Here is a 27284-nt window from a genome sequence, read left to right as displayed (position 1 = left end):
AGATTTGGCCACCGGGTCGGAGTTTGACATGTTTCCTACTAGGACATACAAGGAAATAATTACACATGTACCACTGATTTACAATTCACTCTTTCAAGTATCTGCAGAATGGTCTTGTTATGTGACTTGTTTTCACAACCTCCCGATAGAACAGCTTGAATGGATGACAACCGTGTAAACAAGACCTACTCTTATTTCTAGTAGAGGCATCACATTTGGGTGGGTTTCCAATATAGACAAATGGCCTACACATGTGAATGGGTTGCTATATCCAATCAATATATGTCTTTCCAAGTGTGATAGTATTAACAAAGTGATTGCATTTAACCATGACGTTTAAAGTCCTTTATTCAAAACATGTAGGTCGTAGGATACAGAATGCTTTGCAGGACAATTCCAGAAAAATCTTAAAGGAAAGCGATCATCAGAAAATGACCTATTGTTTAAATCCGGTTTTTGTTTTTTAAAAAAATTGGCAATGTTTTTTTTGTTAATGAAACTTTTTTAAACTCCTACTTCCTGTCCTTTTCAAGGAGAGTTTTCAGCAGGCTCCTTATCATCAGAGGCAGGATTACAATGACAGGTAACATTTGTGTACACAGCTGATAAGAGGATCCACCAATCACAATAAGTGATGTCACAGCTGACCCTGCCCCTCCCTTCACAATGACCTTTGCACAGGTTCATTAGACACTTCAATACAAAAGATGGGTTCGGGGGTCTGACTGTTTGGCAAATGTCCAGGTGTTGTTTTCTGAAACAGGAAATTAGAGTTTAAAAAAAAATCCCCAGTGTCCTCTGTGAAAATTGGCTCGAGTTCTAATTTTAATTTCTAATACATATTGTGATATGTAAAAAGGAAAAATAAAATGTAACGCAAAAACCTGATTTTATCAGTGGCTCATTTTCTGATGCCTTGCCTGTAAAGTGACCAGTAGCAGCGCCAAAGGAAATCGTTCGTATGGTGGCAAACTGTATACTCTTTTGCTGCCCAAACACTACTATTCACTACAGGATCCATCTTTTATTCATTCTGAACGAGGCTTGTGCGGTAGAGGTCAACAATCGCTCTGTGCGTGCAAAGGTTTTGTAGCTTTATTAACTTATAGAAATCCAAAATGGGAAATACAGGAGATTTTTATTTTATTATTTTGCAATATTGTATTTAATTTTAGCTAGTGCTTCTTTTTTTTCCTTAAAATCACCATGCAGGATCTGTACCTTTTTGTGGTACAGAAACGATGGCCCTCATGTTTAACCCCTAAAAAAAATGAAAGTGCAAATATTCTAAATTGTATTAGTACCCTTAGCCTTTCATGCATCTTCGCTATCTTTATGTTGAGACATGGACGAGTAAGTGACGTTTGTACAGCGATTCCTCCTATTTTCTGACAGTTCTTACAGTTTTTTTGTTTCAATGATTATGGGATTTCTTGACTTTCATTGGCTGGATTACGGTTTTAGCTCATAACCTTTAATTTTCTGCTAATTTGTGTGTAGTGTATGTTGGAACTTGCACTTCAGAAATGAGGCATACTGCTTGCTGGGTAAACATGGCGTGCGTGGCTCATTCATACCTGTTTGGTGGAGGGCTGCAGCGGCTTGATACCAAGCATTAATAAAATTAGAGGTAAGACTCTAAAATAGATTTGTCAGACAGAATGGCGCAGGGAAGGATCAGTTTCTTTCTGATGTGGCTTTGGAGGCAGCTGGTAAAAAATAAATGCACAGTGCGATGATAGAATCACAAAATGCTTTTTTCCTAGATGTGTCGTCTTGTGAACACGTAGCAGTCTTTTTTTTTTTGACAGTGTCGTGGCTGCTTATATCTTAAAGGAAGGGGAAAAATGTTTAGTAGGATTATTGTATTCCATTGACCATGCGAACATTGATCGTAGGATTACCTGGTAGATATTTAGTTTCTCTAACATAAAATAGCCATAAAACAATAAAGCTAAATATCAGACAATATGGAGTTATTAAAGGGAATCTGTCAGTAGGTTTTTGCTATTTCATCTGAAAGCAGCGTGATGTAGGCAAAGAGAAGCTGAATCCAACAATGTATCACTTAGATTACTGGGTGCAGCTGTTCTGACACAATCAGAGCTTTTAGATTTAAAATGCAGCAAAGCTGAGGAAGCTAACCCCGCCCACACCACGGCTAACCCTGCCCACACCAGGCTCTCCATGTGCAAAGTCCATAGACAGTGAGGCACTTATCACAGGAGGGGGTGTTGCTGAACTAGTCCAGCAAAATCCTTCACAGTTAACAGCAGCATTTTGACAAGTGACACATCCCTGAATTCTGTGTCTCACCCTCGATCTCCTGATATCTTCAGAAAACATAGCCTAAAGCTGCTGTGAGTCACCTAAATGACTGCCACAGAATTACTCTGGCAAAAATGATGGGTCTTAATAGTTATGCATTGTAGTGCACATTATCCCATAATTCTACATAGCTGTGCAGGAGAAAAACAAATGGGCTCATTATGAGTCAAGAGGGACACAAGAAATCCACATATTGACCCACACGTAGTTTGATTTCATGTGTCAGGGCTTTAGTGTTATTTATTATTATTTTCTTATATAGCGCCATTAATTCCACAGCGCTTTACAGACAATATAATCACTTTCCCCATTGGGGCTCACAATCTACATTCCCTATCAGTATGTCTTTGGAGTGTGGGAGGAAACCGGAGAACCAGGAGGAACCCCACGCAAACACGGGGAGAACATACAAACTCCTTGCAGATGTTGTCCTTGGTGGGATGTGAATTGAGGATCACAGTGCTGCAGGACTACAGTGTTAATCACTGAGCCACTTTGCTGCCCACACTGTGTCTAATTTAGTGTCGATTATGTATTGGCTAGAAAAACAAATGGGGTATTTCTGGATTCAGTCAGCTGAACTGGTAGAAAAGATGTGCAAGGTTTGCACAGGAAATTTGTGATAGGATCACTAGCAGTAAGGCTAGCAGGAAATGTGTGCAGGATGCACCATTATCCTTCAGGGTTAACCCATAGACTGACACTAGCTATATCGTGGTTATATGTGTTACCATGACATTTCACGATAACCTCATTGCATGTTAAAAAGAATGGACTGTGCTGGGCAAAGACCCACACCTAGTTTCTGAAAACCCTTGTCCCCTGGCTGCAGCTTTCTTCACCCCTTCTCCGGGTCCAGCGCTGAGTCTCTGCTGCTGATATCCGTGGCTTATTGTCTTCAGCGCTAACACCATGTTGCCAGACAGCGAGGCAAACTAATAGGCGAGTCAAGCGCTTCTGCCCGAGTCGACCGCACGAGTCGCTGAGCTAAGCGATTGGCTGCAGCGCTGATGACATGACGTCAGCCATGCATACATTTGGCAATACAGATCAGTGATGAAGATTCAGCTCTTAACCGGAGGAGCACGGAAAAGCATAGTTTGTTTTTCTTTCTTTTTTTTAAAGGGAATCTTTCAAAGACAAGTCCAGCAATACCTTTACATGGTCAGTCCATTCCTCCATTACTGAGAAATCAGAGTTTGAATTAATATGCAAATGAGGCTGAAGAACTATGGTAGATCTGAAGACTCTGTCACTCCAGCTCTTTTCCCCACCCACCACCACCTTCTCCTGCTTGTTAGTGAAGCAGGAGGAGGCGGTGCTAGGCGGGACATGTTTTTTCTATGGTTGTCGTCCTCTAGACAGTCAAATAATGAGCTCTAATTTCCTGCTTGGAAGTAGAGTTCATTATTATGCTATTATGATGATGGCATATACTATTTGTATAGATTCTTTTGGGACCTTTTTTTTAATTCTGTTAAAATGTTTAAAGGGAATCTGTTAGCAGGTTTTACAATAAAATCTGAAAGCAGCATAATGTAGAGACAAAGGCACTTATTCCAGGGATGTGTCACCTACTGGACTGCTTGGTGCAGTTTTGATATAATCCCTGTTTTGTTTGATGTAGATGTAGCAAAGCTATTATTTTTTTGGCTGCCAACACCCCTGACTGGCAGCTTTCTCTGTACATTGTGAATTGCCAACAAGATGCCAATCAGTGGTGGGGTTACTCAGATTAGCCTGACTGGCCTGCACGTGAGATGTAGTCCTCTAGTGATAATCTCCTGCTGATAAAGCAGTGATTGAAACTACAGCACTCAACCTAGTAAGTGACACATCACTGGAATTGGGCTCTCTGCTTCTACATCATGCTGCTCTCAGATTAATTGGCAAAAACCTGCTGACAGATTCCCTTTAAAGGGTTTGTCCAGTACTTGCACATTGATGGCCTTTCCATAGCATAGCCCTCATTAATCATCAGTATAAGATCAGAGAGGGTCTGACACCCAGCATCCCACCCTGCTGCAGCAAATATATGTAAACTGTGTATGAATAACAACATTGCAGCTGCATCACACTGTGTAGTGGCCACAGTGGAGTACTGCAGATCAGCTCCTATTTACTTTAATGGGAGATGCAAAGCAGTACTCAGCAATGATCACTATACAATGTATGGAGCTGTGCTGCTCTGCTCGGAACATTACATACATCTAACCACAGCCGGAGCTAATAACAGCTTATTAGGGGGGTCGGTCCCAGGTGTCCGACCCCCACAATACCTACCTACAAGTCGTCTAATTTCTGGAAAACTACTTTTATCAGTTATAAGAAGGAATATAGGATGAGAGCTAACACAGCAACACTTGTGAATGGTTAAGAAAAATTGACTTACAAATGAAGACTGAAAGCCATACTATCACAAATCTCATCTCCAACATCAGTTTGACTCGTAATAAACTTTTTTTTTTTCTTTTAAATTTCGAAACTATCCAAAAGCAAAACTTTCTTGCCCACAGCAGCCAATCACAGTGCAGCTTTTAGTGTAACAGAGCAATTTAGAAAATGAAAGCTGAGCTCTGATTGGAGTTTTTTGTTTTAGACCGTGTTAATAAATGAGACTGAATGTGTTACAATAATGTGAGTAAAGTGTATTTAATATTTCCATTCTGGTGGCTTTTGGTGTAAAATGAGATCACCCAAGAGGCCCTTCATATTAGAGGATAGCCGTTTATAGGATAGGATGTGTGTACATTGTTATGTTGCTGGTGTGTACGGCTGGCAGGAGTAGATGTCGGACGCACTGTCCCCGCATGCAGTTGGGCTACTGGTTGTACTTGTAGCAGGAGGTCTATAGGGAAAGGCGGCAGGAATTACTATGGCACATAATATGGAGGTAGCCAGGGCTACAGAGTAATAAAGTTGTCGTTGCCGCTTCAAGGCCATTACATAAGCATTTTCTGCTTGGCACACTGTATTAATTAGCGTGCCACACTTCACATCGCTACTCAGCATATGAAAAGAAAATTAATTGAAACGAAAAACATGATGGCAGACCGTTCCAGCAACTGCTTGTGTAAGTGCTACTTGGCTCCGCTTGTCCCTTCCAGAGCCATAAGCCAAGTTTTGGCATTGCTTGTGCCCCTCTTGCTACTTCCCTGCGAGTCGTCGAGAATAGTTTGTTCTGTGGCTGTTTGTCTTGTAGAAGTGAAGAATTGTCTGCTTGACTTCAAGTCATTTTCTGACCGTGAGAGCTGCGGCTTTGATGTGTCTGTCGGTGGCAGCTGCAGGAATGCTGCACGTCCAGCAGGTACAGCCGCCGTCGTATTACAGCAAAGGTGCTGGGGAATGTCCTCGCTCTAGGGAAAGGTAGCTGCTTATTCTTCTGCACAGACTTGTAAAACATGTTGGTCAGATGACCCGGAGTTTTCATTTAAGCATGAATTCATACAGTGGTTTCTTATTCACCACTCATATACAGCTCTGGTGTAGTTGGTCTATGGCGTTTTACATACAAACAGGGCCTCATGGGGGAAAAAATATGTAAACTAACCCTGCTCCAGAAGGAAGAACACCCAAACACTTGGCTGCAGATGGTTGCTGAGTTTCTTCTAGAGCAGGGATGTCAAACTCAAACAAACTTGACAAAGTCGCCTGGCCAACCAGCATACAGTATAATGGGCCCCACGAAGTCCTCCTTACAGAAGAATGGGCCCCACATACAGTACAGACCAAAAGTTTGGACACACCTTCTCATTTAAAGATTTTTCTGTATTTTCAGGACTATGAAAATTGTACATTCACACTGAAGGCATCAAAACTATGAATTTAACACATGTGGAATTATATACTTAACAAAAAAGTGTGAAACAAATGAAAATATGTCTTATATTCTAGGTTCTTCAAAGTAGGCACCTTTTGCTTTGATGACTGCTTTGCACTCTCTTGGCATTCTCTTGATGAGCTTCAAGAGGTAGTCACTGGAAATAGTTTTCACTTCACAGGTGTTTCCTGTCAGGTTTAATAAGTGGGATTTCTTGCCTTATAAATGGGGTTGGGACCATCAGTTGTGTTGTGCAGAAGTCTGGTGGATACACAGCTGATAGTCCTACTGAATAGACTGTTAGAATTTTGTATTATGGCAAGAAAAAAAGCAGCTAAGTAAAGAAAAACTAGTGGCCATCATTACTTTAAGAAATGAAGGTCAGTCAGTGCGAACAATTGGGCAAACTTTGAAAGTGTCCCCAAGTGCAGTTGCAAAAACCATCAAGCGCTACAAAGAAACTGGCTCACATGAGGACCGCCCCAGGAAAGGAAGACCAAGAGTCACCTCTGCTTCTGAGGATGTTTATCCGAGTCACCAGCCTCAGAAATCGCAGGTTAACAGCAGCTCAGATTAGAGACCAGGTCAATGCCACACAGAGTTCTAGCAGCAGACCCATCTCTTCAACAACTGTTAAGAGGAGACTTTGTGCAGCAGGCCTTCATGGTAAAATAGCTGCTAGGAAACCACTGCTAATGACAGGCAACAAGCAGAAGAGACTTGTTTGGGCTAAAGAACACAAGCAATGGACATTAGACCAGTGGAAATCTGTGCTTTGGTCTGATGAGTCCAAATTTGAGATCTTTGGTTCCAACCACCGTGTCTTTGTGCAACGCAGAAAAGGTGAACGGATGGACTCTACATGCCTGGTTCCCATCGTGAAGCATGGTGGAGGAGGTGTGATGGTGTGGGGGTGCTTTGCTTGTGACACTGTTGGGGATTTATTCAACATTGAAGGCATACTGAACCAGCATGGCTACCACAGCATCTTGCAGCGGCATGCTGTTCCATCCGGTTTGCGTTTAGTTGGACCATCATTTATTTTTCAACAGGACAATGACCCCAAACACACCTCCAGGATGTGTAAGGGCTATTTGACCAAGATGGAGAGTGATGGGGTGCTACGCCAGATGACCTGGCCTCCACAGTCACCAGACCTGAACCCAATCGAGATGGTTTGGGGTGAGCTGGACCGCAGAGTGAAGGCAAAAGGGCCAGCAAGTGCTAAGCAGCTCTGGGAACTCCTTCAAGATTGTTGGAAGACCATTTCCGGTGACTACCTCTTGAAGCTCATCAAGAGAATGCCAAGAGTGTGCAAAGCAGTCATCAAAGCAAAAGGTGGCTACTTTGAAGAACCTAGAATATAAGACACATTTTCAGTTGTTTCACACTTTTTTGTTAAGTATATAATTCCACATGTGTTAATTCATAGTTTTGATGCCTTCAGTGTGAATGTACAATTTTCATAGTCATGAAAATACAGAAAAATCTTTAAATGAGAAGGTGTCCAAATTTTTGGTCTGTACTGTAGTCCTCCATACAGAATAATGGGCCCCACATAGTCCTCCATACAGAATAATGGGCCCCACATAGTCCTCCAGACAGAATAATGGGCCCCACATAGTCCTCCAGACAGAATAATCGGCCCCACATAGTCCTCCAGACAGAATAATGGGCTCACATATCGATGGCGGTTCTGGTGTCGTGGGCCAAATATAACCACCCTGCGGGCCAGATTTTGGCCCATGGGCTGGAGTTTGACATGTATGTTCTAGAGTAGTGATGGCGAACCTTTTAGAGACCGTGTGCCCAAACTGCAATCCAAAACCCACTTACTTATCGCCAAGTGCCAACACGGCAAATTAACCTGAATACTGAGGTTTTAGTTTAAAAAAAACTGATACAAAGAGCAGGCGAGCGCAGTATAGAGCAGCCACGGGAAGGAGCAGGGGTATGAGACTGCAGAAATAAAGAATGTGCGCACCTCCATCCTTGTATATATGCTGCCCTCCCCTCATCCTTGTATACACTGCTCAAAAAAATAAAGGGAACACTCAAATAACACATCCTAGATCTGAATGAATGAAATATTCTCATTGAATACTTTGTTCTGTACAAAGTTGAATGTGCTGACAACAAAATCACACAAAAATCATCAATGGAAATCAAATTTATTAACCAATGGAGGCCTGGATTTGGAGTCACCCCCAAAATTAAAATGGAAAAACACACTACAGTCATGGCCAAAAGTTTTGAGAATGACACCAAAATGATATTTTCTCATGATCTGCTGGCCTCTGGTTTTTATTAGTGTTTGTCTGATGTTTATATCACATACAGAAATATAATTGCAATCATATTATGAGGCCCAATAGGTTATATTGACAGTTAGAATGAGTTAATGCAGCAAGTCAATATTTGCAGTGTTGCCCCTTCTTCTTCAAGACCTCTGTAATTCTCCCTGGCATGCTCTCAATCAACTTTTGGACCAAATCCTGACTGATAGCAGTCCATTCTTGCATAATCAATGCTTGCATTTTGCCAGAATTTGTTGGTTTTTGTTTGTCCACCCGTCTCTTGATGATTGACCACAAGTTCTCAATGGGATTAAGATCTGGGGAGTTTCCAGGCCATGGACCCAAAATCTCTATGTTTTGTTCCATGAGCCATTTAGTTATCACCTTTGCTTTATGGCAAGGTGCTCCATCATGCTGGAAAAGGCATTGTTGGGCGCCAAACTGCTCTTGGACGGTTGGGAGAAGTTGCTCTTGGAGGACATTCTGGTACCATTCTTTATTCATGGCTGTGTTTTTAGGCAAGACTGTGAGTGAGCCGATTCTCTTGGCTGAGAAGCAACCCCACACATGAATGGTTTCAGGATGCTTTACAGTTGGCATGAGACAAGACTGGTGGTAGCGCTCACCTCTTCTTCTCCGAATAAACTGTTTTCCAGATGTCCCAAACAATCGAAAAGGGGATTCATCAGAGAAAATGACTTTGCCCCAGTGCTCAGCAGTCCACTCCCTGTACCTTTTGCAGAATATCAGTCGGTCCCTGATGTTTTTTCTGGAGAGAAGTGGCTTCTTTGCTGCCCTCCTTGAAACCAGCCCTTGCTCAAAGAGTCTCCGCCTCACAGTGCGTGCAGAAGCACTCACACCAGCCTGCTGCCATTCCTGAGCAAGCTTGGCACTGCTGGTAGTCCCATCCCGCAGCTGAAACAGTTTTAAGATACGGTCCTGGCGCTTGCTGGTCTTTCTTGGGCGCCCTGGAGCCTTTTTGACAACAATGGAAGCTCTCTCCTTGAAGTTCTTGATGATGCGATAGATTGTTGACTGAGGTGCAATCTTTGTAGCTGCGATACTCTTCCCTGTTAGGCCATTTTTGTGCAGTGCAATGATGGCTGCACGTGTTTCTTTAGAGATAACCATGGCTAACTGAAGAGAAACAATGATACCAAGAACCAGCCTCCTTTTAAAGTGTCCAGTGATGTCATTCTTACTTAATCATGACTGATCGCCAGCCCTGTCCTCATCAACACCCACACCTGTGTTAATGGATCAATCACTAAAACGATGTTAGCTGCTCCTTTTAAGGCAGGACTGCGATGATGTTGAAATGTTTTTTGGGGGTTAAAGTTCATTTTCTGGGCAAATATTGACTTTGCAAGTACAGTAATTGCTGTTAAGCTGATCACTCTTTGACATTCAGGAGTATATGCAAATTGCCATTACAAAAAATGAAGCAGTAAACTTTGGAAAAATTACTATTTGTCTCATTCTCAATACTTTTGGCCATGACTGTACAGGCTGATCCAACTTTGATGTAATGTCCTTAAAACAAGTCAAAATGAGGCTCAGTATTGTGTGTGGCCTCCACGTGCCTCTATGACCTCCCTACAACGCCTGGTGAGGTTGCGGATGGTCTCCTGTGGGATCTCCTCCCAGCCTGGACTAAAGCATCCGCCAACTCCTGGACAGTCTGTGGTGCAACGTGACGTTGGTGGATGGTGCGAGACATGAGCACATTTGGGACATCAATCGGGATTCAGGTCTGGGGAATGGGCGGGCCAGTCCATAGCTTCAATGCCTTCATCTTGCAGGAACTGCTGACACACTCCAGCCACATGAGGTCTGGCATTGTCCTGCGTTAGGAGGAACCCAGGGCCAACCGCACCAGCATATGGTCTCACAAGGGGTCTGAGAATCTCATCTCGGTACCTTATGGCAGTCAGGCTACCTTTGGCGAGCACATGGAGGGCTGTGCGGCCCTCTAAAGAAATGCCACCCCACACCATTACTGACCCACTGCCAAACCAGTCATGCTGAAGGATCTTGCAGGCAGCAGATCGCTCTCCATAGCGTCGTCAGACTCTGTCACATGTGCTCACTGTGAACCTGCTGCGGTGATGGCGTGTGTGCCCATCGGGAGGGCTCTGCGTGCCACCTCTGGCACGCGTGCCATAGGTTCACCAGCACTGTTCTAGTGGAAAGATAATTTGTAACACTTGTATGTAAAACAGTGGCACAATATTTGCAATTGGGGCACTGGCGCTGTTGACCTGGGTGTAAAACTTTTAAAAATACACATTTTCAAAAGAAGAAAAGAAAGTGCTATTGTTTTTATTGTTATACCCCCAATATGTAATGTCGTTAGCATCAAGGATACGGGGCAGTGTCCTGGACTTCTGGCCTTAGATTGAACAGCAGTCTGAACTGTATCTTTATTAACACGACACCGGACACTGATACAGTTGGATCAGTTTTCAGAGCAGGGAGCTTATGGCTCCCTGCACCACCACTTACCCATCCTGCAGGCAGCTGTAGGCACATGGTCTGTAAAAAGCAGGCAACGCAATGACATCACTGCATGGCCCGCTCTGTGTGCCGGGCCCCCGCTCTGTGTGCCAAGACGAAGTAGACTTGGTCGCTCTGATTAGGTGAATGTATGATACTTTTTGCTGGGTTCTGTAGTAAAGTTGGGCTTGTCGTTTGGCTTAAATCATAAGTTGGCTATGATGTTATATAGGATTGCCAGCAAAGCAGCAGATTGTCTGGATACAGTTAAGATGAGCAAACAATGCACCCTCAAATGGTTAAATGAGGAGCTCAGCTCTACATAGCCCTGAGCAACCAGAAGTAACAATTCTAGGTAGATGGTGTAAATTTGCAGAACACTAGTTCTTGCAATGTTCTCAGAGACAAAACACAATCTGCAGCCTGTGTTGACATAGCAATGAGTGGGAGTGTATTTTTCTGAAAAGATGAAATATGGATTGCTAAAGACACTCCTTGTTTGTACAACTCGGTCTAATCCCTGCATCACAGCTGTACTCCTTAGAGGGAATGCACTCAGACTTCAGTAAACTCTTCCTTCCTGTCTGTTTTACAATGTGTTTGTTGGTTCTTGCATGTAACCTCTTCCTTGCTGGAAGGAGATATTTTCCTGGTTTTAGGAGGCTGTAAACATAGCAGGATATATAATTTTTTTGCATATGAATTACCGGACAAATGCATCTACTTGTTTTTTAGTTTTTCTTATTTTTAGGAAATGTTCAGCAACAAATCTTTGTAGTTGTTTTGTGTTCTATTTTTTATTTTTATTTTTTTAAATAGTTTCTGTATGTGTTTACAGGACAAACGATCATTTCTCATTGCTGTGTCCAGTATTTTGAAAATGGCTTCCAGTCTAGGCAAAGTTCATATGAACATAACTGGTTCGTGTGCACAATGGACCATACATAGATGGCACACTGAACAGTGCCTGGACTATGTGCTAGTTCACATGAGCCATTTTCTAGACAGATGGATCGTCCATGTAGAAAATAACACTGTGTGCTAGTTTTAGCACGGTCGAAAAGCACATAGCTTGTATGCCTGTCTGTGTTTTGCATACTTGATTTGGCCTGTGGCATTAGACCACTTTGGGAAGCTTCCTATCCCTACCAATGGTCTTCCACCCTCTACCAATGGTCTTCCACCCTCTACCAATGGTCTTCCACCCTCTACCAATGGTCTTCCACCCTCTACCAATGGTCCTCTACCCCCTACCAATGGTCCTCTACCCCCTACCAATGGTCCTCTACCCCCTACCAATGGTCCTCTACCCCCTACCAATGGTCCTCTACCCCCTACCAATGGTCCTCTACCCCCTACCAATGGTCCTCTACCCCCTACCAATGGTCTTCTACCCCCTACCAATGGTCTTCCACCCCCCCACCAATGCCCCCCCCCATACCCCCTACCACTGGTCTCCCCCACCAATGGTCTCCCCACCCCCCCTACCAATGCCCCCCCCCTACCAATGGTCCCCCCCCCTACCAATGGCCCCCCCCCCTAACAATGGTCTTCCACCCCCCCCTACCCCTGGTCTCCCCACCCCACCTACCAATGGTCCCCCCCCCCCCCCACCAATGGTCTTCCCCCTCCCCCATACCAATGGTCTTCCCCCTCCCCCATACCAATGGTCTTCCCCCTCACCAATGGTCTTCCCCCTCACCAATGGTTTTCTGCAATACTAAGCTGTGCTTTTAGCCCAGCCACCTCTCTCAAGTTGGCTGATTATGGAGATGATCAACACATGAAGAACTTCTGTTACTTTACCAGATTGCTGCGAAAGTTTATAGACTAGTACAGGTTACTTGTGCAAGCTGCTCCCAGTCTGACGTTGCCTCCTCAGCTATGCCTTCTCTACCTGAATTTATATTTATTGTACTTTTACAGTATCTTTTTTAAATGACTCTATATCCCATAAACAAACCTTTCTAAAGCCTCATAGGTTATTCACAATTTTATATTATCAGATAGTGTTTGTAAATGCAAGTAATGTAGTAATGAAGGCTGTGTGCACACGTTGCGTTTTTGCTGTTTTTTTTTTTAAGTTGATATTTCTCACAGCACCTGAAGGGTTCCAGCAAAGTGAGTGAGAATCCTGAAGTCTCATGCACATGTTGCTTTATTTGTGACTTGCCGATTTAAATCTGCAGCATGTAAATTCTTTCAGCAGTTTTGCTGCATATTTCACCCATACTAAGGGTATGTGCACATGATCCTTTTTGGCAGCGCTTTGAATGCAGCATACTTGTGCTGCATCCAAAGCGCTGCACGCAGGTGAATCCGCATGTGTTCATTGAACCATGCGGATTCACCACATCCTATACATTACACTGATATCATTTCTCTTGCGGAGACACTAGTCTCCGCAATAGAAATTAACATGCTGCGGTCTGAGAAGACGTATGTCCGTCTCTGTGGGTGAGCCGCAGGAGCACGGCGGAGATGCATAGTGGGCATGGGATTTCTTGAACATATGCTTGAACATCTGGCCGCTACGGATCGCACGCACTGCAACTGCGCTACGTCCAATCCGGAGCGTTTACTGACCATGTGTGCGCACCCTAATGAGTGGGGAAAAATCGTCACCAAAAACGCTTGTTTTTTTCCTGCCAAGAGATGCAGAAATGTCTGCACCATGTGCACAAAACTGTTTAAATAGTTCAGTTGTTCTTGAGATGTTTACACTGTTTCTTTTGTTTACAGCTTGTTGCCTTGGAGATTGACCACCACCGCTAGACAGCAGAACATGCGCAGTGCTTTCAATCTTTTTTCTGTTGGGCTTGTAAGCGCTGTTTTGAAGCTGGATGGGATAGCTGTAGCACGCGGTTACCTCCTAATCCTGGCTAGCTTCAGCTAAGTGCTAAATAGCAGTGTTGGTCGGTCTCCTAGACAATGACCTTTAACCAAAAACGGTTGCAAATTTTAATTTTCAGCAGTAAATTACAAAAGTACTTGTTTTTACAATCTTTATCTGATAATATCCATCTGTGAAGGATGTAACCCTTTAAATCTGTGTGGCGCTGTTCCTCTGGTTATAATACCTTGAAGTTTATGAATAAATTAACAGCTGGGTGATACCTGTTGGGGGTGTGACCTTTCATCTACACTATCCAATCAGTAGTGACTTTGGTGACACGCCCCTTTTGAAGAGAGGAAATTCATAAATTAATTCATAAACTTTTAGGAGAAATAGGAACAGTGTATTGCGAAGTGCATTGTGCATCTTCGGCTGGGTTCACACTGGCATTTGATCATTCCATTTGAAGAACAGACAAACAGTTTGTGCCTTAAATGCTTTATATAATGAGAAAAACTGAAGCAGAAGGGCTACGTTAATTTATGAAATTGAATCTGTTGCTAGGTGTTGGCTTTATAATCTGAGACAACTATGATGTAGGCACAGAGCACCTGATTCCAGTGATGTTTCACTTACTGAGCTGCTTGCTGTCATTTTGATAACATCAGTGTTTTCTCTGCTGCAGATTTCTCAGGAGGGGGTTCAGGGTCAGCACATCACATATTGTGAATGGTGGATCCTCTGTTATCAGCTGTATATAGAGGTGTTACTGGTCATTGTCATCCTGCCTCTGATGATAAAGAGCCTGCTGTAACCGCTTCAGAAAGTAAGAGCCTAAAAAGACCCAGTTGCAAGATTGCATTTTTTTTTTACGTATTAAGATTGTGCTATGAAAAGAAAACATTGGTGACATTTTTTTGGAAATCCATGTTACACAAAAACCTGATTCAAACATTTTAAACAATATGTCCCTTTAAAAAGACAGTGGTCAAGCCAAGGATCCATTCTAAAATGAATAAATAAATGTATACTAGGGAAGTATTTGGCATAGAATTAAGCCCCCGACTTGTATCGTCTGATAACATTAGACTGAGACAGTCACTTAGTGCGGGGAGCGGAGGAATCAGGGGCTGGTCAAAAGCAAAAATGAGCCGTGAGCAATGGAAAAAGTGACCCTTTAATAAGATAGAAGAAACATAAATGAACTTAAGGGCAGCATGGTGGCTCAGTGGTTAGCACTGTAGTCAGTGCTGCGCTTGGGGTCTTGGTGATGATGATACATACGATCATGTGCGTCCTATACAAATATCATCATTATTACAGGACTCAGTACAGTGCACGTGTCTTGTGGGCGAAGCTTCATCTTCAGCTACTCTTTTGCTTCACCGAACAGATCAGAACGACTGTTTTTGTATATTTGACGTTAGGACAAACTCTGAAGAGAACAGTTTCTTGCATACATATGACCTATTAATACGCTGGCCTCCCAACAATATTCCTTAAATGCGCTGGCCACCATTGCTGACCTCCCAACAATATGCTGGCCTCCCAATAATATGCCCATGGAATACGCTGGCCTCCATTGCTGAACTCTCAACAATATGCCTATAGAATACGCTGGCCTCCATAGCTGGCCTCTCAACAATATGCCCATAGAATACGCTAGCCTCCAGTGCTGGCAGCCTCATTGTTACTTTCTTTTGTAGTGAATTAAATATAATGTGGAACCAGGGCTGTGGAGTTGGAGTCGGTATAAAATGGACAGACTCCAACTCCTAAAATATATAATAAATTGGGTACAGTAGTTCAATGCAGTTTGTGGGGAATATTTTTTCATAAGAATTTGGGAAAGTTATGAAATGTCCTATAAATGTCTGTCCTATTCCTGATCTAAGGGTCTAGACTTTTAGCTGAGATGAATCTGTGCTACAGTAAATTCATCACTTAAACATGAGCCATGTATGAGGGAGCCGGAGTCGTGGAAATTGAGGAGTCGGAGGTTTGGCTTATGTGGAACCCCTTCTGTTAGGGGCTAATAGCCGCCATGTTGGGTGTCCTCCCAGATAAAACTGAGGAGTTGTGTTTGTATTTTAGGGCACAATTCAGGTTAATGGAGGATGAGGAATTCCAGCCTCTGAACCCATGTCCACTTCTAAATGACAAGCCCTGGCATTAGATAACAGGTAATGTGCGGAGCGCTGTTTGGAATCTCCCTGAGGTCGCCGCTCTCCCATCTGCTGCGGTTGTTCTGCTCTGAAGGCTCTGTCCTAATTGCGGCAGCATGAAACCCAGGCTCCCCCATAGCCCTGACTGCTCGCTGCGATAAGTGGCCCGCACAAGGTCTTTCCCAGTTCCCTGGCTCTAATGTTACAAGGTTATATTCCTATTAAGTAACCCGCATGGCGCCAGATTTCCAGAGATGGGAAATTTAGTTAGTAAATATCTATTACATGTGATAAGGTTGGCAGAGCCGCACAAGATACAGAGGAGCATTCTTCCTGTGCTGCAGACTATTGACTATGAATTGGTTAAATTTAAGGGATCTGCTTATTATTCCATTAATTGCTGGAAATCATTTTGGGCTCTTCATTTGTATTTCTCCAATCAGTACAATTCGGTCCTTTGTTCGGCGCTGGTGCTTAGCACAGACTTGGTTACAGGCAGTAATTGAAGCTTAGCTGTAGTAAATGGCGCTCTACATTTCTGGTCCAGGCTCTAGGCTTTGGAAGCCATTGCTGAGCTTCTGGAGGAGCCTGGTTTGTGTCTGGGGCCTTGTCTGAGATGCCAGCTAACCCATAGAGAGTAGTAGTATATCATGTCATGTGAAATGTTATCCACTAGTCATCTGCTTTTCCTTTACTGTGAATCACTGTGACAGCTCTCCATATGGATCGGTTTATCTCTCCCCTCCTCCTGATAATAACTGGAGAAGGTAAGCACATCAGTATGCAACAAATAATAAATGTTTTTTGTGCATGCCTTGTAAAAGTACCTGCAGTAATTTTATAACAGGTCATTTTAAAGTTGCCCCTTTAAACCTGTCAGCAGGTTTTTGCTATGGAATCTGAGAGCAGCGTGATATAAGGGCAGATACCCTGATTCCAATGATGTGTCACTTACTGGGCTGTATGGTGCTGTTTTGATGGAATCTCTATTTTTATCTGCTGTAGATATAGCAGTGGGCAGAATGTATAACCCTGCCCACACCCCTGATTGGCAGCTTCCTTGGCAAGCTGCCAATCAGTGGTGGGGGCAGGGTTACATAGATTAGCTAGGCTGGCCTGCATGAGATATGTAGTCCTCTAGTGATAATCTCATGCTGATAAAACTGATTGTATTGAAACTACAGCACACAGCCTAATAAGTGTCACATCTCTGGAATCTGGGTCTCTTGCTGTATATTATGCTCCTCTCAGATTAAGTAGAAAAAAAGCCTGCTGACTGATTCCCTTTAATATTAAATTATTGGGAGCGCTAAATTACTTCTTATGACATTTCCCCATTCTGGCAGCACACGACACATGTAGGTAAATGAGAAATTCTGGCTGCCTGCAGTCACCTCTAGAGGGAGCATAGGATACCTTATGGGAGAAATGCTATGAGCTCCTATGCGCCCCCATGTGGAGGCTGAAGGCTGCAATTATTTTCTTTATAATTTGACTCTATGAAGGGGATTTGGAGCTCTGTACTAGAGAGAATGGTTAACTTAAAAACAACAAAAAAGGCAAACACTCACATTAAAGGGCTTGTGCAGCAGCTCTTTTCTGTTTGATCTGATTTTACGAGAGACGCTGCTTCATTCCAGGCATTGAATGGTCACCTCACCATCTATCCTGTATTACATACAAAAACCAAGTATCTCTCCAGGCCGAATGTCCGACCTGGCAGAATAAAGCCAACGCACAAACTCTCTTTGAAAGCGGTAATAGGTGAGTGTCACGAGCAGCACATGTGCCGGATACCTGCTTATTGTGCATGCACCTTGGCAGGAGGGCAGTTATGTCAGAAGTGAGCAGCTCTGGACGTGGCCAGATATCCACTGTAAGTAGAAGAGAGGTCCAGAGGTTTCATTAGATTCTGAAGGTATGGTGCCAAAGACCTCTCCCACTGACGTGGGCGAATGGGTGCAGAAGTTTGCTGGTAACATCCCAGTATCACACAAACTCCGTGCTCACATTCGCACCCACACATCAGTGGGGAATCGTGCCCTGATTGGTGCCCTAGTTGGCACTTTTGATGGACCCTAGTGGGAGCATTTGTGCTAATTATTGAAGTGTCTGTAGGTTACCGTTATGAAATCTTGATTGCCTACTGCAGCTAGTAGATCCAGGAGTCTTGGTGCCACTGGCTTCCTATACTGTGGGTACTAAATGCCACTTGTGCTAAGTGTATAATGACAAGTATTACATCAGCATCTGAAATAGGAAACCTGTCCCTGCTTACACTTTCCTAGTTGAGCTTGCCCCAAGAAAACAGTGTGAAATTTGCCAAAGCTTAAATTTCAGGACATCACTTTCAGTAATGGCATCCATTCGGCTGTCTTATTTAGGTTCAGAATCTTATTACCTCTTGGTACGTGTAGTACTGCCAGTTATTTCATTATTTGTCCCATTAATGTCATGTAGGGCATGTAGATTGACACATTGTGTGATTAACGCTTCTTCTTTCCTCTGCAGGATACATTTCTATGTATTTGTATTACATGCATACATACCTGTAGGATTGCTCTCATATTTATTTTTGTGTATGACTCTTTGCATGCTTTTATTTCGTTCTTGTCCTTTATTTCCTCTGTTTCCAGTATACTAACTGCTGCCCTCTAATTTTCTGCCCCAATCTCATTGATTAAATAACCTGCGATGGTGGTGGCGTCATCCCACCCATCAGCTCTCCGTGGACACATTTGCGCCGTGGTCTTTGTCTCCAGATGTTGCATTTGATGTGTGACTCTAGACATCTGTGTAAACTAATGTACAGCATTGGCCAGAATACTGACTTTATTCCTAGTAAATCACTCGGCGAGCTTGGAAAGGACCTCTGTATGAGCTGATGTATAGCAGCGAGGTGATTGTGGTTGGTTTTTGGCAGCTCAGAGTTGATCGTTATTTACAGAGGACAGGAATGGGGTCAGCGGGTGCAGTTCCTGGAAGTTTCCTACAGCCGGAGATCCTCAGAGCGCAGACGTTTAGTCATTATTGTAGATTTCTCGCTTTGGGTTGAATCATTATTACTTTATGAAGTAAGCGCCCTTTCTGCTATTCCTCTCTGGTAGGTCTGTGGTCTGTTTGTAGCTAGTTTTTATGCAGATGATGTCTTTTAGATAAGTACAGTCTTGTCTTTTCCCACTCAGTAGCCCTTTTATAATGTTACACTTAGGGTATGATGAGGATGGTTTAAGATGGTAAATAAATGGGCAACCACATTTTTAATATATTTTTTAAAAGCCGTCTTCACCCCCCATCCTCTTCTTAAGCCGACCTGCAAGAAGTTTGCGTGAACTCCAAGTAGCCATTCATTTACAAACTGCATGTTTCATGGCATTGTGGTTGTGTATTTAATGGGGTCTACAAAGTCCTTGATGTTTCTCCCCTGCCCAGTTCACACATAGATATTACAGGGTGGGTTGCAAACCGCTTCAATAAAACCGCTGCAACTTCAGACCAATATTCTTAATAGCAGCAGCCTTATGCCTGGCTAAGACGCCCATATTTCTGTGTATCCGCAGCGTATTACCTGGACCGCATGATCTAAACTTAGTCTCATAGGCACATATAAGGTTGTAGGTTCGAGTCAAGAGCCGGCAGTCCGGGCACTGCGAATTGTATACGGACCTTGAAATACAGCCATGTGAACCTGGCCCTAGGATGAAATTGCTTTCCTTTTTCTTAATCTCTTGGCACACCTTGCCGCTGTGGCAAATTTTCATTTTTGCACTTTTGTTTTTTCCCTCTTCTTCTTGCAAGAGTTACGTTTTTTATTTTTTCGTAGCCATACGAGGGCTTGTTGTTGTTTTTTGTTTTTTGCGAGAAGAGTTTGGAAGGACATTAATGTCCTGGAAAACTGGTACATGTACATCATGTTGGGAAGGTGGTTAAGGAAGGTTGCTGGAAACTTTTGGCCATTTTTTCAGACTGTGGGGTACATATTATGGCTGCAACAACCTGACCACCAAGAACCTTTTAAATCCGATCCCAAAAAACACAACCCTACAATGATTTATTAAAACCATGTAAGGTCTGGGTATTGCAGTGATAACATGGGTCATCAATGAAGCTAGTCTTTGTGTTGTAAAATGTGCATGGTGGGATTATTAACCTTCTCCTCCAGACTGTTTATAAAAGTGGCTATGGACAGCTTGCCATTTAACAGGTCATAAAGGCATGTATGTGGTTGCTCCATTCCTACCCTGCAGGAATAGAACTAATGGCCATTTAGCTTTTTTTTTTTTTTTTCGTTAAATCAACTTGAAGACGTGTTCCCGACAAATTTTATTCCTGAAACCTTTCTAAATATATATGTCATGTAGTTGTATTAAAGTACTTGCTGATTACGGTCGTTGCTGGTTTTCAGCACCGCTCCAGTTTTCTTCTGGGTGAATTGACTTCAAATCTAACTTGCCAGATCACATGTGTTCTTGTGGCCTGGAAGTCGCTCACACTGTAAGTCATACATGTCAAACTCTGGCCGCAGGGTGGTTTTATTTGGCTTGCGAGACCAGGACCACCACCCCTGTGTGGGGCCCATTATTTTGTATGGAGAACTGTGTGGGGCCCACTAGTCTGTATGGAGGACTGTGTGGGGCCCACTAGTCTGTATGGGGAGGACTGTGTGGGGCCCACTAGTCTGTATGGGGAGGACTGTGTGGGGCCCACTAGTCTGTATGGGGAGGACTGTGTGGGGCCCACTAGTCTGTATGGGGAGGACTGTGTGGGGCCCACTAGTCTGTATGGGGAGGACTGTGTGGGGCCCACTAGTCTGTATGGGGAGGACTGTGTGGGGCCCACTAGTCTGTATGGGGAGGACTGTGTGGGGCCCACTAGTCTGTATGGGGAGGACTGTGTGGGGCCCACTAGTCTGTATGGGGAGGACTGTGTGGGGCCCACTAGTCTGTATGGGGAGGACTGTGTGGGGCCCACTAGTCTGTATGGGGAGGACTGTGTGGGGCCCACTAGTCTGTATGGGGAGGACTGTGTGGGGCCCACTAGTCTGTATGGGGAGGACTGTGTGGGGCCCACTAGTCTGTATGGGGAGGACTGTGTGGGGCCCACTAGTCTGTATGGGGAGGACTGTGTGGGGCCCACTAGTCTGTATGGGGAGGACTGTGTGGGGCCCACTAGTCTGTATGGGGAGGACTGTGTGGGGCCCACTAGTCTGTATGGGGAGGACTGTGTGGGGCCCACTAGTCTGTATGGGGAGGACTGTGTGGGGCCCACTAGTCTGTATGGGGAGGACTGTGTGGGGCCCACTAGTCTGTATGGGGAGGACTGTGTGGGGCCCACTAGTCTGTATGGGGAGGACTGTGTGGGGCCCACTAGTCTGTATGGGGAGGACTGTGTGGGGCCCACTAGTCTGTATGGGGAGGACTGTGTGGGGCCCACTAGTCTGTATGGGGAGGACTGTGTGGGGCCCACTAGTCTGTATGGGGAGGACTGTGTGGGGCCCACTAGTCTGTATACTGGTTGGCCCGCGACTTTGTCCAAGTTTGTAATTTTGACCCTATGTGTTTGAGTTTGATGTCCCTGCTGTTAGTCTATGGAGTTTCACTATGTAAGTTCTGAGACTCCATAGGCTTACAGTGATGGACGTAGCACCGTCCCATACAACGGACCGGCAAGGTATTATCTGGCAGAGGTGAGAAGCGCTCACATGAGAAAGCGGACCAGAGCAATGCTGAAAACTGGGAAAGAGTGTGATCTGGAAGGATTTTAATACAACTACACCACATGACAGACATATCTACAAAGTTTCAATGCTTAACCCTTTTGTCGGGAGTGCTTCTTTAATACAAGTGCAATTTTTTTTTTTTTTTTTTTTTACTTGGCAAATGTCACCTTCGTCTGCTGGCTCCATGTTATTCTGCTGTACTCATTAGGAGGTGCATAAACTTGGCCTTGGAGCTAGGGATTGAGACAGAACAGGAGGAGATTTATGCCCTCTGTTTGGTAAAAGAAAGTCTTCCTGGCAACTAAATGATCTCAATAAAATAATTTCCAGTGAGAGAGGTCAGTAGTGCAGCTGGTCTCTGTGTCCCACGCTCTGGATCCCTGGTGTCACTTGTTCCCATTGGCAACCACTTCATTGCCAAAGAACGTTTCGTGAGTGCAAAAAAAAGTCCCAAAACACAGAAAATTCTGCTCTTAACACTGTGAAGCCCAAACAAAGAACGCAGCTGAATGTCAGAATACGCAGCTTACCGTCAGTTCCCTGGTGCCGACCTTTTATTTTATTTTTTTTCCTATTTTCCGTTTTAGTCAAACCGTGAAAGTGACCACCAGCTGGGTCCGATAATGCCGCTCCTTCAAGCAATGTCTTAACTGGTTTAGAGAAGTAATTGCGCAGTAGCGCCTTGTGAGGTTGCCCAGGTCTTTTCTGCTTATTGCCATTCATGTAGTGACCTCCAGTAATCATCGCCTACCTACATCAGATTGTTTTATTAGGAGAAGACCTTTCATGTTTTTTTTGCTGGAATCGTTCAATAATTGACGCTCTTTTTTCTTAATTGTCCCATGAAGCTAATGATCACTGTAGCCTTAATTACTATTGTGCGTCCCCTCCTGTATAATTCTTGACCTCCATTCCTCTGCTGACACTAATCAATATGAAGCCTGCTTTGCTAACTTCTGCCTTTAAGCACTGGAAACACTTGCAATGCAACGCATTGGAAGACCTTTCGAAAAGCCTCCATTTTTCTACCAGTATCTTCACATCTTTCCTCGAAATCAGTTGCCACAATTCCCAATTTAACATGGTACCATTCTATTTTTTCTTTTCAGTTCATTTTTTTTTCTTGCAACTTTTCTCCATTAACTCCTTTATTTTTTCCTCTTCGTCCTCTGTAAGTGCAGTTTTCCTTTCTTACAGCACTAATGTGGTACTACAATGTGCACAATTTTTATTTTGGGATTTTAACTGATCTGAAACGTTTGTTCCTTCTCCCCCCCCCCCCCCCCCCTCCTCACTTCTGTCTCTGAAGGCAGCATGCTACCTGGAGTGAAGAGAAACGGCCAGGATTTAGACTATTGTCTGCTCTCAACAGGTGAACCATGTTACATATACTTATTGATAACTTTGAGCGAACGACCAAAGAAAAATTCAGGAGAAAATTAATTCTGCGCTTTAAACCACAGACAACTACTGTATAAAAGTCACATATTTTTTTAAAACATGTAGTTGCGCACAGATTTTGTGACTTTTAAAGGGGTTTTTCCAGTAAATGTTTGTCCCTGATAAAATAGAAAAAGCCTATACTCCTCCGATGCCGGCGCCGTTCCAGCGGTGTCAGCGCTCGCGCTCCCGGGGCTGTGATGCAGTGGAATGACACGTGGTGCCTGGCTCCAAATCAGCGCTGGCATAACTGGCCCTGCCTTCCTTCGGATTGAAACCAGGGCTGCAGCTGATCTGACTCCTCTTCATGTTCGATTTGTCCAAAGGCAGCGACAGTGACGCCAGTGCTGATTGGAAGCCGGGCACCACATGTCATTCCACCAGAGCTCCGGGGACCGCGAGTGCTTACACCCCTGGAACGGCGCCGACACGGCAGGACAGTATAAGCTTTTTTATTTTATCGGATCAAACATTTAGTTCAAGAAGGGGTTGTCCTAGTAGTGAAAAACCCCTTTAAGTCACCCCGGCCTCTTTTCTGAAAAGTGGTGGTTATGACCTGATGTTTGGACGCCGGGCACCACATGTCATTCCACCAGAGCTCCGGGGACCGCGAGTGCTTACACCCCCTGGAACGGCGCCGACACGGCAGGACAGTATAAGCTTTTTTATTTTATCGGATCAAACATTTAGTTCAAGAAGGGGTTGTCCTAGTAGTGAAAAACCCCTTTAAGTCACCCCGGCCTCTTTTCTGAAAAGTGGTGGTTATGGCCTGATGTTTGGACGCCGGGCACCACATGTCATTCCACCAGAGCTCCGGGGACCGCGAGTGCTTACACCCCCTGGAACGGCGCCGACACGGCAGGACAGTATAAGCTTTTTTATTTTATCGGATCAAACATTTAGTTCAAGAAGGGGTTGTCCTAGTAGTGAAAAACCCCTTTAAGTCACCCCGGCCTCTTTTCTGAAAAGTGGTGGTTATGGCCTGATGTGACCCAACAGATGCACTATAATTTATGATAAAAAGTGGAGCAAATTCTGACAGAAATGTACTTCAGACCATGATTAGAGTAAATTTTCTGACTCTAGCGCACAGCCACCCAAAAGATGTGCGAAATTCATAGAGCTGTTTGCCTCTTCATATATTTTATTCTAGTGGACTTTTGATCAAGACTGACAAAATGCCACTTTTGATGAATTCCTCTGCTATAACGTACTATATGGCTATATCAGCATGCCTGCATTTATGGTTCATGTCCATCTCAACATTCTTGAATTTAACTTCTGTAAAAAGGACTGAGTATAACTGCCGAGGTGGAGGAGGAAATGGTCTTGAGGCTAATACAATGTTCTGATTGCTAAACTGCGGATGGAGTGGGGGGGGGGGGGTCTTGAGTAATAAAATGTACCCACCAACCAACTTTCAGGTAGACTACCTGTCCTAATATTGTTGGGTTATGTTTGCATATTCACCCCTAAATACAGGTAGGTAAATACTTGCTTTTGAAACTTTCTAGAAAATTTTCACTTTTTCCTACATTATCCTAGATTTTCTGGCTCCTTCATCTTGTGGGATTTTTGTGAGGATTTGTAAAAACCTAATCGGGGGAAGTCAAACAAGTTTAGAAGCCCGAGGCTCCTACATGAAACCATTATGGCTTAAATGTCTTAAGCTGGCTGTAGACCCACAGTAATTGGTGCCTAGGTTCACACGATGCGTTTTCACGGCGGTTTTCCCGCCACGGAAATGCTGTGAAAACGCTTGTAATAGGTCTGCCAGCTGTAGCAATGATAATCCGGATGTGCTGTGCACATGATGCAGAAATTTACGCTCCGGATCACCATTGCGGTATAAACCGCAGCATGACCATTTCTTGCGCGATCCCACCGCTAATTCACGCCAATTGACTTGCATTGAACCGCAGCAAACCCGCAGGTATAATATCTATACATGAGGATTTGCTGCTTTTCAATTACAGCCAATGGCCACGAATTTGCGGAGGAAACGCGGTGCGGGTTGTACCCGGGTCGGGAGGGGAGAACTACAACTAAAAAAAAAAGTAAAAATTTTAATTAAAAAAAAACCTCATACTCCCCTGTCCGACGGCCCCCGGTGTCTTCCTGGTCCCCAGCGGCGATCCTCTCCTCTCGGTGGCCGGTGGTACCAAGCTGCCACGACCTGCGCTGACATCACTGATCAGCTGATGGGTGACGCGACCATCAGCTGATGGGTGACGCGACCATCAGCTGATGGGTGACGCGACCATCAGCTGATGGGTGACGCGACCATCAGCTGATGGGTGACGCGACCCTGGGAACATTTGCAAGAATGTTCCCAGGGTGGTAAGCTCACCGGGGCTGATCAGCTGATCAACCCCAGTGACCTCCTGCAGCATGTATATTGATAGGGGTGATTTTACACCCCTGTCAGTATACAGTGCTGTCTTCTACAGCAGTGACATCAGTGATGGCTGATGTTACTGCTGTAGAAGTGATCTGGATCGTCATGGGACAATCGTGGACTGCGTCGTTGACGGCGGACAGGTGAGGAATATGGTTGGTTGTTTTACGTTTTTTTTCAGAAGATCAATGGCTTCGCGGACAGAGTGTAATAAAAAAAAATTGTAGAACAGTGTTTTTTATTTCTTTAAAATACTTTATTCTGGTCGTGTCTTTTATTGAAAAAGCGGCTACCATTTTACTACGCGGTTAGTAATGGGGGTGTCTTATAGACTCCCTCCATTACTGACCTGGGCTTCACGTCAGCCGCAAATACAAGGCTGACACGAAGTGCAACCCCATTACCCCACTCACCACGGCTACAGGGCAGTGGGAAGAGCGGAGGCTAATGGCGCATCTTATGGATGCGCCGTTTCTGGGGCTGTTGAGGAGCGATATTAATAGCCGTGGAGGGGGCTAGTATCCATGGCCCCTTCCTTGGCTATTAATATCAGCCCCCAGTTGTTCGGCTTTCCCTCTGCTGGTTATAAAAATGACGCGGGAGCCCACGCCATTTTTTTTTTTTTTTTAAATTTTAGGCTCTGTGCCCACGATACGGACGTAGCAGCGCTTTGGACGCATATTTTTTTGCTGTGTCCAAAACGTTGCATTCTATTGAACTCTGGTAAATCCACTTGTGTTCATTGAACCATGCGGATTTATCGCATTCAGTACTTTCTAGTGGTCAAATTTCTGTTGCGGAGACTAGTGACTCCGCCAGAAAATTTGACATGCTGCAGTCCTGAAAGACGCGCCGCATATCCGTGTCCACAGGTGATCCGCATCCTCAGATGCACGCATAGTGGACATGGGATTTCTAGAGATCCCATCCACTATACCGTAACATCTGGACACTGCGGGTTTGACGCTGTATATACACGCAGCGGCTCCTGATCGTGGCCACTTACCCAAACTCACCCGCAGCATGTCAATTTCTGTAGCGGACATACTAGTCTCCGCTGCAGATTTTGACCGATTGAAGTGTCATTTATATGCTTTGGATTCACATGTACCGACAACAAAGGTGCGGCATTAAAACACCGCGTTTTGGACCTAGCAAAAATACGCTGCGTCCAAATCGCTGCTGAGTGCTGATTGGGGGGACGTAGCGGCTAACGAACCAGCTGTGAGATGTTATTTAATGGCCAGGGACCATGTTTGCAAATGGCACCTTCCCAGGCTAAAAATAGCAGCTCAAAGCTGCCACATAAATTACATGAATAGAAATGCTAATGAAAATTGGGTGAATGGGACGTGATGACAAGGTGTCAATCAGACCTTTTCATGACCAAAACTAATTAAAGTAAAGAGTTACGCAGACAAGGAGCAACCACTTTATTTGAAATACAACAGACACATTCTTTAATCTTTCAAATTAGCCAATATACTCAGCCCAGTTCTGACGGTAATCCAAGGGTTTAAGCAATGTCCCACTAAATAACTTTATTTAGCTCCGAAAAGCATTCATTGATGTACCAAAACTCCTCAAAAAACGCATCAAAAACGGCCAGCTCTTTTCTGCCAAGGAGATGCAGAAACACTCAGGAAATTTCTGCTTCAAATCCTGATTGTGCACACATACCCTTAAGATGCCACATACCTCCCCTGTTCTGGATGCCAAAAGAATTGCACAGAAAATAAAAAAAAATATCTATATATATTTTATTTATTTATTTTCCTTTAGCAA

At 44.1% G+C, this 27284-nt stretch overlaps 1 protein-coding gene across 2 annotated transcripts in view; it reads left to right on the top strand.

The window, feature by feature from the left end:
- Nucleotides 1–27284, top strand: part of CRTC3 (CREB regulated transcription coactivator 3) — a 133648-nt gene that overhangs the window by 58652 nt on the left and 47712 nt on the right. Inside the window, exons 4-5 of one of the 2 annotated variants that reach the window (XM_073653143.1) lie at nt 16648–16709; nt 22971–23033. In XM_073653143.1, coding sequence (XP_073509244.1) covers nt 16648–16709; nt 22971–23033 — 125 coding nt within the window. The remainder of the gene's footprint in view (nt 1–16647; nt 16710–22970; nt 23034–27284) is intronic. The other variant, XM_073653144.1, reaches the window with a different exon arrangement.

This window comes from Phyllobates terribilis, unplaced genomic scaffold (assembly GCF_046119375.1).
Source record: "Phyllobates terribilis strain yellow unplaced genomic scaffold, ASM4611937v1 Scaffold_11__3_contigs__length_659146591, whole genome shotgun sequence".
Taxonomy (NCBI): domain Eukaryota; kingdom Metazoa; phylum Chordata; class Amphibia; order Anura; family Dendrobatidae; genus Phyllobates; species Phyllobates terribilis.
The sequence above is the reverse complement of the archived record's forward strand: the minus strand, read 5'-3'. Positions and strand labels throughout refer to the sequence as shown.